The following is a 14,963-nucleotide window of genomic DNA, read 5'->3' as shown; positions in this document are numbered from 1 at the left end:
AGGTACTGTAGGGGGGCTGCTTTCCCATCAGGAGGGGGACCAGAGGAAATGGATCTTTTACTCACTGATTTTACCCTTAATATACCAGAAAAAATAGCCATCACTATTTACCACCTGGGCCCATAAACACCCCCCTTTTATATTTTAAGTCACTGTAAGAATAAAGGAATAGTGAAAGTAAATTTTATTATAAATTTTAACAAGTATCCAAAATATTTAAAATTCAGCAAGTATTAACAGCATAACAATATACTAAAAACACTGGATTGTAAACTTCAAATGGGTGAATTTTATGGTATGTGAATTGTATCTCTGTAGAGCTGTCATATATACATATATTTCTATGTGTATACATACATATACATATATGAGTTATAACAGCAAACAACTTCACATTTTCATTGTCTAGAAGGATATATACCCCAAATGAGCAATGTTACTTGAAGGCAGTGAAATGTTTATCAGCTGCCATGAAGTGAAGGTATTTATCTTGTAGCTGCTCATTCCAGATTTCAAATACATCTCTAATAAGCTCTAGCTTCTGGGGCTTTTTTGGTTTTGTTTTGTATTACACTTGGCTTGTCAACATGCAGTGCCTTAAAAAATTTTGGTTGGGGCTTCCCTGGTGGCGCAGTGGTTGAGAGTCCGCCTGCCGATGCGGGGGACGCAGGTTCGTGCCCCGGTCCAGGAAGATCCCACATGCCGCGGAGCGGCTGGGCCTGTGAGCCATGGCCGCTGAGCCCGTGCATCCGGAGCCTGTGCTCCGCAACGGGAGAGGCCACAACAGGGAGAGGCCCGCGTACCGCAAAAAAAAAAAAAAAAAAAAAAATTTGGTTGCTTATAACTTTGTTGAAGAGAGGATAGCCATTTTCTTTGCTTCATAATTTTAAAACATTTTCACTTTTAGATTTATAAAGGTCAATTCAGATGACCAATGAATTTTAAAAATTTCTACAGCATCTGTTTTTCTCCACTCATCTTTATGTACAGCTGCCTTCAGCTTGTCTCTATGAACTGTAACAAACTACCAAGTAAATTTGGGGGCATAGTCATCATGAAAGATACATACTGTCACATTGTCTTTGAGCAAAATGGGATAGTCCAGGTTTTTGTCACAAAGAATTATGTGATGAAATCTTTCCTCTTGAACAACTTAATACAGTAGTCCCCCCTTATTTGCAGCGGATACGTTCCAAGACCTCAGGGGTTACCTAAAACTGCAGATAGTAGGGAACTCTACATATACTATGTTTTTTCCTGTACTAATGGGTGGGTAGCATATACAGCATGGATATGTTTCAGACTTATAAAAGAATTCAACAAGTCCATATAGTGATTACAAAATAGAAAGTTTTATTCTATTATGTAAGAAGTAAAGTTCTCCTTGTTCTTTGAAAGCCCGCTAAGAAAGAATTACAGTCATAAAATATCAATCTTTACAAATAGATCTACTCAAAAAAGAAACTCAAAAATTAAATTTGGGTTCATCGTTTTCTGATTGCATACCAAGAGTTGTCTCTGTTCTCAGCCGGTGAGAAGATGGCAAACCCGTGTGTGGCTAAGGGGTCATGGACTTGTCTGGCTTCCCTCTGAACTGAATGGTAACAGTTCACATTCAGCAGGCAGCCTGGGGTGCCAGAGAGCAGTGGACTAGGAGCCAGAGGGATCCTCTGTATATGGTCTCGGTCTAACCAGTAGTCCTTGTAATTAGGACACGTGGCTGTCGCCTTTTGCTTGTGTTCCTGTGAGCCTCACTCACCAGGGACAAGCACCATGTCTCATCAAGTCGGAAGCCCAGAAGGTCAGGGACAGTATCCTATCAAGCTGGAATTTCCCACGTGGAAATGATGTTATCTCCTGCTTCTAAACAACTGCTTTGCTGTGCCCCACACCATTTTCTCAGATTAGCAGAGGCTGCATGGAGGAAGCAGACTTTGGAGATAGCTGGACCCGAGTTGGAATCCTGGCTCTGCCACCACTCACCAGCCCTGTGACCTTAGTTAGCAGGTCACTTCACAACTCTTGAGTCTGTTTACTCATTTGTAATCGGAGGTGGGAGGTGGGGAGGGGAGCAGTAGTAACTACCTCACAGGTATTATGAGATAGAAATCCAGGAAACCTTGATTTAAGGTATTCAGTGGAAGGGTTTGTTCCAGTCACTGGAGGACCCAGAGATGAAGGTGACACCTTTCCTGCCTCAAGAGGCATCCTATGGGTGTGTCAGGAGAGACCAGAGATGTCACACGAAGTCCTGGCCATATGTCAGGTGATGGAAGAAGGGCTGATAAGGAAGGGGTACAAGGAGGGAGTGGTCAGCTCTTGGGTGTATGGTGTCAGGTCTGCCCAGGCAGACAGAGCAGCGAAGGGCATTGGCACTTGCATGAGCAAGCACTGGGGCACAAATGGCCATCATGGGGGAAACTGGGCAATCTGTCTGGCTACACAGAAGTGCTGAGCCTGGGTAAGATGCCCATGTCTCTGGGGAGAGCTTGCCCTGGATTTGCCCCTACCCTTTCCACTCCGGCTTTCGCCTGGGTAAGCAAGCAGTACAGCACCTTTGCTTTGTCCTGGGTGTTATGCATGGGGTGGGAGCAGGAAGGCTCTGAGGCTGGGCCTCTACTCCACTCCCCTCCCCCTCTGCCATTATCAGCTGTGTCCAGATGGTCACAGGCTCCCTAATCTGGGATAATCGGAGGGTAGGAGCTCAGCTGGGACCCGGGCCTTTATGCTGCTCTGTGATGGGTCAGCCCCAGCTGGAGAGATCCCACAGACAGGGCCCTGGGGCTTTGGAAGATGGCTAGGGGCTTAGTGCTGGCCCTGTGCTGGAGGAGATGGAGGAGCAGATGACAGCTCTTCAGAAGGCAATCTGAGTGCAAATAAGGGGAGCCCCAGGTGGGGCCTGGCTAGCTCCTCTGGGCCTCAGAAATACAGGCACAGAATCTGAACCGCTGGGCCTTGATTCACAGAGTCTGTGGCATCAGTCCTTTGTTCCCTCTCTTTCTACTGAGTTCACCCCTCCCGACCCAGCAGTTTTATGTTGCTGCCCTTCAGCCCCAGACCAACCCAGGCGCTTATAATGGCATCAGGAGCTTGTACCCCATGTTGATGTTGGGGATCTCACACATCCAGGTGCAAAGCTGGGCTCATTGGTGTCTTAGAGGCCTGTGGCTCTGGTGCCCACTACCGGGGGCCTCCAGTTTACTGCGAGTCTTGACCCCCGAGGCTGCTCAGGGTTCTACAACTGTTCTGTTTTGTTTCAGCTTCTTTCATGAGCGGGGGAGCCCCACCTTGCCCCAGGCTTCTAGCAGTGACCCTGGTTTGTCATCCTGGTTTTAAAGCCTTTATCCCAGAATCTGAATTTAGAAGCTTGAGCTTCTGCCTTATGTGTTACAATTCTGTTTCTGGTCCTCAGACATGTTTGCTTACTTACAAGCCTATGCCTCAGTTGTCTGGCTTTTAATTTTATCTATCATTGCTATAGGTGTTTGAATTGGAGAGGGTGGTTTAGAAAGGGAGAACCATCCTGGCCAGAAGTGTCTCATAGATTCTAAAGCTTCATGGAATCTATGAGTCATAGATTCTGCCTCTTACTAAGTATGTGGCCTTGGGTGAGTCTCCTTATCTTTTAAAATCAGTTGCTTCTCTGTAAAATACAGATATTAGTAACTAGCTCACTAAAACGTTTTTTTTTTAAGTGCCGATAATCTGAAATTTAAGAATAGTGACAATTCTTGGGAGGAACGTGCGAAGGGATGGGTTTGGAAATAGAGGGGCCTACAAAGGCATTTCTTAAGCTAGTGATCTATGTCTTAAGCTAGGTCGTGGGAACACATATTTATTTTATTATAATTCTTAAACTATACAAAATATATTCTTTTTATGCATGAAATATTTCATAATTTTTTAAAATGTCCACGCTGCTATTATGACGGTAAATGAGGTAATAACATATGAAGGTGTTTTGTAAAGAGTCAAAGCAGGGAGCAGATACTGGGCATTACTTCTCCAGGCAAAGGAGGCTTGAGCTGGAACACAGACCCAACCTTTGAAGGAGGTTTTATTTCTACAAGAAAAGGGGCAGTAAGCTAAGAGTCTGTTTACACCGAGCTGCCATGAGGGGAGCAGTGGTGAACCTGAGTTCTCCCTCCCCTCCCCACCTCCTGGTTCAAGTATGAGTCACCTGCCCAGGCTCTGGACGATGGTGACGCAGCCATGGGAGCTGGTGCAGCGCTGCAGGGATGGCTGGGCCTCCACCTGCCCACTGCTGGGGTCAAAGGTGAAGATCCTGTCGGTGCTTTCCCCATGATCATCCCGCCCGCCAAGGATGTGGACTTTCCCATCACACACAGTCACGCCACAGCTCTCCTGGGTGGACAGACAGAAAGACAATTAGCTATAGGGTCCAGCCGGGAGCTCCCTCTGTCCCTAGCTGGCCAGGCCAGACAACAAAACCTTGACCCACAGAATATGAGTAGGCAGTCTGGAAGGTAGAGAGGTAAGAATTGGGTGGACCTGACTTCAAGCTCTGGCTTGACCCTTACTAAATGAATGGCCTTAGACAAGTCACTTCACCTCTCTGGGCCTCATCCTCATCTGCAAAGTAAGAATAATAATAGTACCTTCTTCATAAGGTTCCCTTAACAGTTAATGAGATTAAGCATGTAAAGCATTTTACATAGTGCCTGAAATACAGTAAGCATAATATTTACCACCAGACTCAGAGAAGCCAGAAATCTCAGGCTCTTAGAATCACTGGAGGTCAGAACTGGCAGGGATCACCAATCCATCCATACTCCTATATAGTCTCTTTGGAGAGGGAACAGAACAGTGCCGGGAGGCAAGAAATGCAGGGGTGGAGCGTTCAGGGCCTAGACCTCCCTTCTCTGATATCACTGAGGCAAGGGAAACTTACCAAGTCCCCTCTCCATTCTCCCCCCTCCTCCAACAGTAAGCTACCACCTGGTGGCCTACAGATCAGGAGAGACTGCAGGGTCATTGAGACCAAGCCCCCCATCCAAAGCTATAGCACTTGGGACTGGGGTTCTAGGTTCTGCCTTACATGGCTTTAACTGGTGGCCTCAACCTCTCTAAGGCCAGTCTCCTTATCTTTGAAGCCCAAGGCTGATTATCACTGTGGGACAAAGCTAGAGAACTACCGCCTAGTAAAACCACCTAGCATGGAGTCAGACACAGGACTCACTACCTCTGAGAACCAGATCCTTAGAAGTGCGTTTTTACTCCTAAATGGAACCAGTGCCAGGGCTGTGCCCAGGCCCCTCCACTTACCACAGGGCTGGGGAGGACAGCTGCCTCCCCCCAGACATCCATGCCAGGGTTGTAGGTGAAGATTTTGCTCATGAGGCCCCCAACCACATAGATGGTGTCCTCCAGGGCAACAGCCTCGAGACACCGCTGCGAGAAGGGCGCTGGTGACCGCAGGCTCCACTGGTCCTCCTTGGGGTCAAAGCACTGCACCTGAGAGGAAGGAGTGGCAGAGGTGAAGCCTTGCCCCTCAACTGCCCTGCTGCCCACACCTCCTCTCTCTCTCGGTCAAGGGGACTCATTCAACACATGCCTATGTCCACCAGGCCTGAGCATGTGTGTCTCCCCTCACGTGTGCTCAGTCTGGTTCCACATTCCAGCTCCTCCCCCTGGACTCCCGTTGTCAAAAGCCTCTTCATCTTTCAAGGTCCAGGAAGAGGTCTGTATCCCAGGAGGTGGAGATACCATCTGCATGGGTTCTCAGAGCAGGTCCCCCATGGAGATGCATTCCTGGCTGCATATACTGTCAACCCTCTTCCTCCCTGGTGTGCTGAGGTCATGACCAGATTCCAGCTGGGATGTCTCACAGCCCCCATTTCTATAGCTGTCCACAGGCCTCCTAGGCTCACAGGTGTTTATGACGCCTACAATTTCTGAGGGTTCCTACCTGTAGTTGCCTGCTCACCTTACTCCCTACTTCCTCAGTTGTGTCCTTAGAAACCCCCAGAATGGCCTATTCATGTCAGTGCTGCACAAGAAGGTGCTAAAGGGCATTCCCCCAGCCAGCCCAGGAAGGTGTGCTGGGAGTGGAGGGGGAATGAGGAGGGTGAGAGATCCTAGTTTGGGAAAGAGTCAGATCTCAGGATCACATGCCTGTGAGGCCATCAGGGTGGGGAGGGAGCTGCCACAACGAAGATCAGTTTTTATTCACAGAAAGCCTAAATGTACAATAGAAAATTTGGTAGACTGTGATTCATCCACTCCATTGACTGTTACACAGACATTGAAATGATGGCTGTGAAGAGTTTCTAAGCATGTAGAAAGTGCTTATACTTGGAACAAGAAAAAACAGAATACAAAATTTTACTAAAACAAAAGCAAAAGTCAACTCAGAGGAAGCTTAGAAGGCATCGCACCAAATATTAATGGCAGTAGTTATCCTTAGGTGGTGAGATTATGGATGATTCTTTTTTCTATTTCTCTGTTTTCTAAATTTTCAATAATGAGTGTTTTTTTTTTTTTTTTTTTTGGCCACACCACGTGGCATGTGGGATCTTAGTTCCCCGACCAGGGATCGAATGCATGCCCCCTGCAGTGGATGTGCAGAGTCTTAACCACTGGACTGCCAGGGAAGTCCCAAGTGTATTGTATTTTGGAATGGAGGAAAAGCATTTTAACTAGTCCCACCCTTGCCCTCACTTAATTTTTTAGATCTCTGAAACCCATATGGCACCAGCCCAAGCATTCGGGTCCAGACCTACTGTGTGACCTTTGGGTCATCTCTGAATTCATTTCCTTGCCTGAAACATGGGGATGACTCCTCAGTGCGTGGACGAGGACATGAAAGGCCCAGCTCTGCGCCAGGCACACAGCAGGCCTCCACCGCCCTCTCCCAGCTCACCTTGTTGGTGTTGACGCCGTCCCGCCCGGCGCCCCCCATCACGTAGAGCCGACCGGCGCAGGGTGCCACGGCAGCTGAGCTCACTGCCTCTAGGAGCGGGGCCGCAGCAGCCCAGGTGTTGGAGAAGGGGTCATAGCGCTCTACGCTGCACAGGCGCCGCAGGCCGTCGAAGCCGCCCACCACGAACAGCTGTGGATGAGGGGGTCGCCAAGAGTCAGGGCTGTCTGCGTCTCGGCCCCACAGCCTCTGGCTGTGTGTGGAGAAACTATCCCGCCAGGGGCGCATCCCAGCTCCTGGCTCCGCGTCCTGACTCCCCATAATTGAACCTCCCTTAGCAGATTTTCCTGTACTAACCGGATGATACTGGTTTGTAGGATGGGTGTTGAATACAGATTAGATCTGTAAAATAACTGGCACCAAGTTGATGCTTAATAAAAATACCTACTAATTTCTTAAAGGTTTACCACCTTACTTAAGTGATCCTAAGAAGCACTTTTATTTGCATTTCTGAATTAGGGATGTAGCTTGCAAAGATAATTGGCAGATTTTTTTTTTCCTTTTTCTTTTTGGTCTTAAGTGGCAGAGTCAAGATTCAAACCGAGGCTCGTCGGCCCCAGAGCGCACACCCTTGACCACCTGCTACTAGGCTGTACTATTACAGTAATTACTATCATTATTAGCATTAGCATCATTATGCAACTTTGGGCAAGTCCTTTTTTCTTTTGGGGGCCTCAGATCCCTTCTTACAGGGAGCGGATTGTAAAGGACTTCCCCCCGTCAGTCCATAGATCTCTACCTTGAGCCCAAGGCAGCAGCTGCCGGGTGTCCCTACCTGCCCCTGCACGACCGCCATCTTGTGCCTCCACCTGCCCTTGTGCAGTGAGGCCACCTTGATCCAGGTGTGCAGATGGGAGCTAAACATCCACACATCACGGCTGTTGATGTGGCCTCCTAGGGAGAGAGAAGCAGCTGTTGTTCCCAGGCCCTCTTGCTATCCCCAGGGGAGCAGGGACTGTGTTTTATTCTCTGAGCCTCTAGGGCTCGAATCTCAGGGCGGGCACCATGCATTGGTATCAAACCGATCTTTGCCACTGTCAAGACAACAGGGGAAATTCTTAATTTCCCTATAAAATTGGGTTGTAATGGGAATTAAATAACTAATGTAAGCTGCTTAGCATAATGCACAGCACATGCTAGGCTAAAGAGAAGTGATGAGTACTAATCTGAGTTGAAGTCAACATTGCAAGGGTGGAGTCACACCGGTGATTGGCTCTGCAGTACCACCTCAGCCAGTAACTGTAGGTTATCAGGACCGATCTGCTCCTATAGCCTGGTTGGAGGGAAGAACAGAGGGCGGCGCACGGGAAGTGATGAGCCAATCCTGTGGGACTCCGGCTATGGCTCCGCCCTCACCAGAGACGTAGATGTCATTGCGGAGAGTGCAGGTCGCGAACTCTGAGCGCGCGAAGCCGGGCACGCTGGGCAGTGGGGTCCAGCGTCGGCTGTCGGGATGGTAGGCGTCGGCGAACGGCAGCTTAAGGAGCCCCTTGCGATCGCAACCGCCGATGACCACGATCACTTCAGCTAGGTCCATGAATCTGGCGTGGGGACAAGCCCAATGCCGGTTAACCCACACACGTGTTTCAGCCCTATTTCACCCACTCATGGACTGCACTATATGGTCCTGCTGCCCTTCCGTGCGCTTCTGCTCCCCACCCTCCGCATGCTGGACTCTGCCACTTTCAGCCTCCCCTCTGGCTATTGAGGGGAAGAGGGGCACTACTCCTTACCCCATTCTACTGACCTCTAAGTTACAAGAAAAGAATCTTTACAGAGTCCTTACCCTTACCTAGAAAAATCACCTTGTTTAATCCTGACTTTGGCTTGCAAAAGTCATGTAGCTGTAGGAGACAGAGGTGGAATTCAAGCCCAAGTTGGTGTGCCACTAACTCATTCTTTTCACCCTTTTCTGACCTCCATCGTGGACTAATTTTGCTGTGTCCCTCCTCCTATAACCATCTCCTAAACTTATCCCCTAATCATTAAATCCATTGAACCAGGCTACACGCCCTTTCAGCAAATCATTCTCCCTCCCACTGACCCCACCAGAATTTCCAAACCCTTTAGCCAATTCCTACCTAATTCCTTTGACAAATATTGAACATCTTGCACCAGGCCCTGAGCTTACTGTTGGAGATACAGTGATGAGTAAGACAGAGTCTGTCCCTTATTCCTGTGAGGGTGACAGACCATCTTGACTACTCCACCCAAATTCTTCTGGTCTGGTGTTCCAGGGGTGGGAATAAGCCTTCCTTTTTTTCCCCCAAGCCCTGCCTATTTATACCCCTTACTAGACTGTGCTCCCTGAGGGTAAAGGGTGTTTCCAAATCACTCCTGAGTCCGCACTGAGGCAGAATGTGCACGAGATGTGAGATCCCTGCATTTCCCCCATTGGACTGTGAACTCTTTAAGGACCCAGCACCAAGCCTATGAAATGTCTGTTGTATGTATGACAGTCTCATTCAAGAGGCATGATCAAGTGATAGGATTAAAGGATGATGGCGGACTGAGAGAGCGGTTGAACAAGGGAATAACATAGGAAATAACGCAGGGCAGGAGGCAAGGGGCAGCTGGGAGGGAGGGGGCAGGGCGTACCTCCGCGGCCGGGCCCGCAGTGTGCCGGTCTCGCGGCCCAGGATGAAGCAGGCACGGGCCTCTAGCAGCAGCGGGCGGCACTCATCGCAGGCCTGCAACAACTCGTCGGCCTCTACCTTCTCCAGGAAATAGGCGGGCGCCAGCAAGGGCAGGCGCACGTGCTCCAGCAAGCGCCGCAGCTGTCCGCGGCGGGCTGGCGGGTCGTGACGCACCCAGCGCATGGCCGCTTCGAACACGGCCTCCTCGTGCGCCACGCCCAGCGCTGGGTCGGCCAGAAGCGCTGCCACCTCGTCGGGCGTCAGCTCCAAGAAGTCGGCGTGGTGCGCCACCTCGGCGAAGGCCTGGCGCAGCACGCGGCCGCAGCGCTCGGCCAGAGAGGCGAGGGAGAAGGCAGCGGCCACGCGACGCAGCGCCAGGCTATTAGCGGCGCGCAGGCGACCCTCGAGGAAGCGCGCGCAGGCCTCGCGCAGGCCTGCCACGCCCAGTCGCTCGGCCAGCGCCAGCACCGCGGCCGCTTCGTCCTCCGCGCGCAGCCGCACGCCCGCTCCGTACAGGTAGTCGAGCACCACGGCCAGCGCCGTCGCCACCGCTGTCCCGGCAGGGCCCGGCACCTCGGGTATCACGGGCACCATAGCCAGGCCACGCTCTGGCTGCCCAGCCGCGAACAGGCTGCGGAAGTAGGTGCTGCCCGCGCTAAGCGCTGCGCGGTGGCATGGGAAGTCGTGGCCGCCGGCACGTAGCACCACGTCGGTGAGGGTGCCGCTCCGCCGATACGCATTCAGGGTCTGCAGGATGCGCTGTGCGTGGCAGGACCCCGCGCACGGCTCCTCGGAGCCCCAATCCAGCTCCGGCTCCTCCGGCACCGGGCCCTCCAGCGTCCTGCCGAGCAGAGAACACAGACCGCGTCGTCGGCAAATCCACCTGGCTGGGGCCCGGTTAGAGGGCAGGAGGCCTCTCACCCACCATTCCTTCCGTTGGTTCACTGGTTTACTCAGGCAGGCGCGCATTATCTTAACTAGTGTGCTTTCATTCATGCAACCACTCTTCCTTCCGTCCACCCGTCGAGATTCCTAATGGCCTCAATGAGCTAGTCCCAGCCTACCTGAAGGTCTAGACCCTGTCTTAGCTGTACCACCTCCTCCTCCACTTACCCAATCAGCCATACTGCTCTTTCTGTTCTTCAGACGTGCTAAGCTTTTTCCTATCAGTATTGGCGGGAGACAGATGGCATGCTCTCAGATGGGGTAACTTAAGGAGATTCTAATAAAGGAAGGATTTACAAAAGCATAGACAGTGTTTTGGGACTCCCACAAGGGATGGAGCAGTGCCACGTGGCTACCAATAGCAGGGAGACTTTACCTCCCCAAGGTCTAAAGGCGGAGGGCTGGGAGATTATTGGAACCTGCACAAAATATCTGTATAAGGAGGGCCCTCTGACAGGAGCTGTAGCCTTTGGTCAAGGAATTCAATCGACCCCACAGAGATCCAGTATGTGCGGGGGGTATAACTCTACCCCCATCTCCTCACCCCGTCCACTCTCCTTGGGATCTCCGACAGGTGCTCCCTGTTGACCACACCCTGATTATTCTATTTAATGTCTGCCCCTCCCCAAGAGTACAGGATCTGGCCCATAATAGGTCGAGTGAATACATTAAGTTAGTATTTATTGAGAGCCTTTTCTGTGCCAGTCAGTGAACAAGACATAGTCCCTGCCTTCCTGGAGCTCGCAGTGTGGCAGGGTCCCATGGGGAAGTACAGAGCATTAGGAGACTGAGAATGATAAGTAGCATTAGCCAGGTGAAGGCAAGGGAGTGGAGGGAGGAAGTCTCCAGCTGAGAGAACAGCCTCTGCAGAGGCCCAGAGGGAAAGAGGACATGAGGTTAGAGCCCAGGCTGAGAGGGAAGTTGACCTTTTTCGTAAGTTTTCTGTTCTCAAGGAAGCCCTGTGGGGGAGTGGAAAGAGCTGGCTCTAAGGACTGATCCGGGTGCTAATCCTGCCTGTGTCCCTGACTCGCTGTGTGACCTGCTCAAGTTACTCCCCTTCAGGTTCCTTATCTAAAATGCGGTCATAATGCCTCTCTCACATGGTTGTGGTGACTTGTTGACTGTGAAATGGAATGTATGAAAAGTGCTAGGTATACAGTACAAACTCAACAAGTGTTTCCTTACATGTTTTTACCCAAGAGGAAGGGAGCACACCACATGTGTTAGTTGCTTTTATGTACATAATTTCATTTGACCCTCACAAACCTGAAGAGTTTCTTTAGACTTCTTCCCCTCTTCTTTTTTGAGTTTGTCATGAGGAAACAATCACATAGATGGAACCTGCCCTTCAGAGGTTGCTGTGAGGATCAAAGGAGGGGTGTTTGTGAAAGGGTTCTGTAGCCTGAAGGGCTGTAACGGATTGGTTATGATTTGGCCATTATGAACATATAGCTTCTGCTTGCATACTTCCAGGGACAAGGAGTACACACCTTTATGTAGCAACTTACTCTAGGGGAGCAGACCTCTGCTCTCTGCTCCTTGCTTCTCCCTCCATTCTCCTGATCCCAGCTGCTCTGCCTTCCCTGAGACTGCTTTGCCCTGGAGGTCAGATCTTGCCCAGGAGTCAGTCTGGCTTTCACTGTTTATGCCTGGGCCATCCAGTGTGGTGAATCCCCTGTCTTAGCATCAGAGGAAATGAGCTTCCTGATGGGCAGGGTCCCAGGAGGTTAACTACATTGCCCAAGTAGAGGGGCTGGGCCCTGAACCCACCTGGCTGTAGACTCTGCATGCCTAGCGGCTCAGCCACACTTGCCAAGGTTGGGGTGTATCCCAAGGAGCAGCGCAGGACCACCGGAAGGAGTTGATAGAGGTCATGGGAGCATGCTGCCTTCATTCTATTTTCCACTGGCTGAGGAGGCAGCCCACTCTCAGCTGACATCCAAGAGGGCAGGTCTCATCAGCGTCAGGTGGGACTTCTCTCTGCAGAGATGTCCCGGCACAAGGGGCTGCCAGGGGAGAGGGAGGGAGTCCCCTCCTGGGGAGTGCGCCAGTACTTTTTCATTCATTCTCCTGCTGTCTCCTGCACTGGGCACTGTGGACACACTGGGACATCAGACCCAGTTTCCACCCTAGGGATTTCCAGTCTGGGGGCCGAAGGACAACCCATTGGAACATGAAAGGTAGGGATTTCCAGGCAGGGCTTGATCTAGTTTTCTCTTATCCCAGCTAAGAGTCTAGGCACCTCAGGCCAAGGGTGCTGACACAGACTGAGTTACCCAGCCCCTAGAAGTTGACATGCCACCCTGTTTCTTTTTCACAGTCACACATACACCCACAAACACACACTCAGACTTGTAGACATGACAGAGCCAGGGGGGTCCTGCATCCTAAGTCCCCAGATGCACCTGGCACTTACCTGGCCATGACCTCTCCCAGGCTCTCTGCAGCTGCTGCTCGTGCACTGACCACTCCTGTTTGTCCTGCCGCCCTGCACCCCTGACAGCCTGGGCGCAATGTCCCTGCCGCTCTGCCTGGACTCCCGCTCAGGCTCAACTGCAGGAGGACAAAGGGGATGGACGCTGACGGGGGTGGGGGGATGGGGTGGGGGGAGGGGGAGAGGAGAGTTAAGGGGGAAGGGGAGGAGGGGACACAGGGCTTTTGTTCTACTCTTGGATCAGCCCTGGGAGGGGGAGAAGGGAGGACCCAGGAGTAGGCGTGGGATTGACTGTGTGTGCAACTCGGATCCGTGTGTCTGGATTGGGGGTGACCTGGTGCTGGTTGTGCCCCTGAGTGATACATGGATGTGAGGGTGTGTGTGTGCGCATGCAGGCGTTCCAGGGTACCTGTACGTGCGTGTGGGAGTGCATGGGGACGTGGTGACTGTGGCATCGGGGTGGGTGTGATTGAGTAGCTGTAGGTGTGCCTAAGAATGTAACTGCACAGCTTAGAGGTCTAGGTATCCCTCCTGCCTCTGTGACTCTGTGCTCTGTGTTCCTGCTTGACAGCAGATGTGTCATTGTGCGACTTTGTGTATCTGGTTATATGCATTGTGTGTTCCTGTCTTTGTGTCAGCATCTCTCTATGATCATTTCTGTGTGTGACAGGGGTCTGTCTGCGTACACCGGCGGGCTGTGTCGTGTGGACTGTGTGTGTGGACAGCGTGTGGTCCTGGGTCTGTGGTATGGTATGGCTGAGGTGTTTTTCCCTCGACAATGTACCCACCGTGGAGGGAGCACAGTGAAGTGGGCATGGTGGTGCTGGGCCAGCCTGGTGGACGTGGGGAGAGAACGAGGCAGCTCTGGGCTGGCCTGGAGCCAGAGGGAGGCAGCTCCATAGGCTGGTGTCTGTTCACTTGCTGCCTCTACGAAGGGCCATAGGGCCTGGTGTCTGTGGGGCAGGGGGGCAGGTGAGGAAATCTGCTTTCACGGAAGAGGGCAGCAGTTTGGGAGGAGGATGCCTTGATGAGAGCCCGGATGGGCACAGGGCACCTGGGAGGTGGTACTGGTACTGCCGGGATTCTCTGTGCCGCTCCAGGCAGATCACTAAGTCCCCCTTAGCTCCAGCTATTCATCTTGGCAGGAGCAATAGTCTAGTCATGGTTCCTGCTCTGCCTGTCTTACTGAGGTGCTGTGAACTCAAGAGGGGTTTGTAAGTGAAAGCCATCTGCCAGGTGGACTTGGTGAGGCTGGGATCCTGCAGGAACCGCCCCGTCCCCGCCCCTGGCAAGGCTTAGAAGTGATGGGAGGGGTCGCTGTGATGACGGCCAAGCATGTGTCCTGAGGCCTGGGGGAGGGTCTGCTCTGGGGACTGTGTTCCAGGGAATGGTGTATCCTGCTTCCCCCTAAAAAGGGATTGTATATATTGCTGTATGTTAAAGGATGTGAGAGATTTGGGCACCTAAATACCTGGAACAGAGGGGCTGAGGGTTCAGGGAGGGCCCTGGCGAAGGTGGAGGCTGGGCTCGGCCTGGAGAGGCCTTACCCCCTAAGGTCCAAGGGAGGAAGCAAGGAGTGGGTCTGTGGAGATGGCAGTAAGGGAGAGGCCCTGTCTCTGGTTTCCCTGTTAAGGGCAGTCAGGCTGTCCTCAGTAGACAGGGAGAGGTCACGAGGAGGGCATTGGGAAGGTGGCCTTCTCAGTAACTCCTCAGGTCAAGGGACACGAGCCAGGGTTGACCACAGGCTGTGGGCTCAGCTGAGGGTGAAGGGCTCAGCTATCGGCCTAGCTGGGGGATGGCCTCCATCCTCCTTCCATTGTTTGGGGTGAGGGGAGATGCTGGACTGCCTCTGCACTGGGGAGTGGAGGGGTACAGTGTAGGGCCCTGGTGAGAGTGGGATGCCGACAGGCTGTTCCACTCAGAACTCCCAGCCCCTTCTCCCTGCTTCTGAAAGACCCTAGGATGACTCAAGTTGCCCAAGTGTGGCCAGCCAGGAGCCTGGGACATG

General features: G+C 51.9%; 1 protein-coding gene across 2 annotated transcripts; it reads right to left on the bottom strand.

Annotated features, from left to right (window-relative positions):
• Positions 1 to 1,332: 1,332 nt before the first annotated feature.
• On the bottom strand, positions 1,333 to 13,201 carry KLHL35 (kelch like family member 35). 2 transcript variants are annotated; one of them, XM_073808448.1, is made up of 8 exons: positions 12,292 to 13,201; positions 11,788 to 11,879; positions 9,539 to 10,417; positions 8,297 to 8,481; positions 7,716 to 7,834; positions 6,884 to 7,072; positions 5,287 to 5,475; positions 1,333 to 4,365 (listed from the first exon to the last, which is right to left on the bottom strand). In XM_073808448.1, exons 2-8 carry the CDS (start codon positions 11,835 to 11,837, stop codon positions 4,177 to 4,179), a joined length of 1,800 nt encoding a protein of 599 aa, XP_073664549.1. In that variant the 5' UTR covers positions 11,838 to 11,879; positions 12,292 to 13,201; the 3' UTR covers positions 1,333 to 4,176. The 2 variants fall into 2 exon arrangements, with proteins under 2 accessions (XP_073664549.1, XP_073664548.1); XM_073808447.1 differs by having other exon boundaries at positions 9,539 to 13,201.
• Positions 13,202 to 14,963: the final 1,762 nt, after the last annotated feature.

This window comes from Tursiops truncatus, chromosome 8 (genome assembly GCF_011762595.2).
Source record: "Tursiops truncatus isolate mTurTru1 chromosome 8, mTurTru1.mat.Y, whole genome shotgun sequence".
Taxonomy (NCBI): Eukaryota; Metazoa; Chordata; class Mammalia; order Artiodactyla; family Delphinidae; genus Tursiops; species Tursiops truncatus.
Note: the sequence above shows the minus strand (reverse complement) of the source record. Positions and strands in the feature narration are given on the sequence as shown.

Coding starts and splice junctions, on each gene's coding strand:
- KLHL35 (XM_073808447.1), bottom strand. CDS start 10,572: ATGAATGAAAGCACACTAGTTAAGATAATGCGCGCCTGCCTGAGTAAA. Junction 8,482..9,538: donor CTGCGGGCCCGGCCGCGGAG/GTACGCCCTGCC, acceptor TCCCCACGCCAG/ATTCATGGACCTAGCTGAAG. Junction 7,835..8,296: donor CAATGACATCTACGTCTCTG/GTGAGGGCGGAG, acceptor CTCTCTCCCTAG/GAGGCCACATCAACAGCCGT.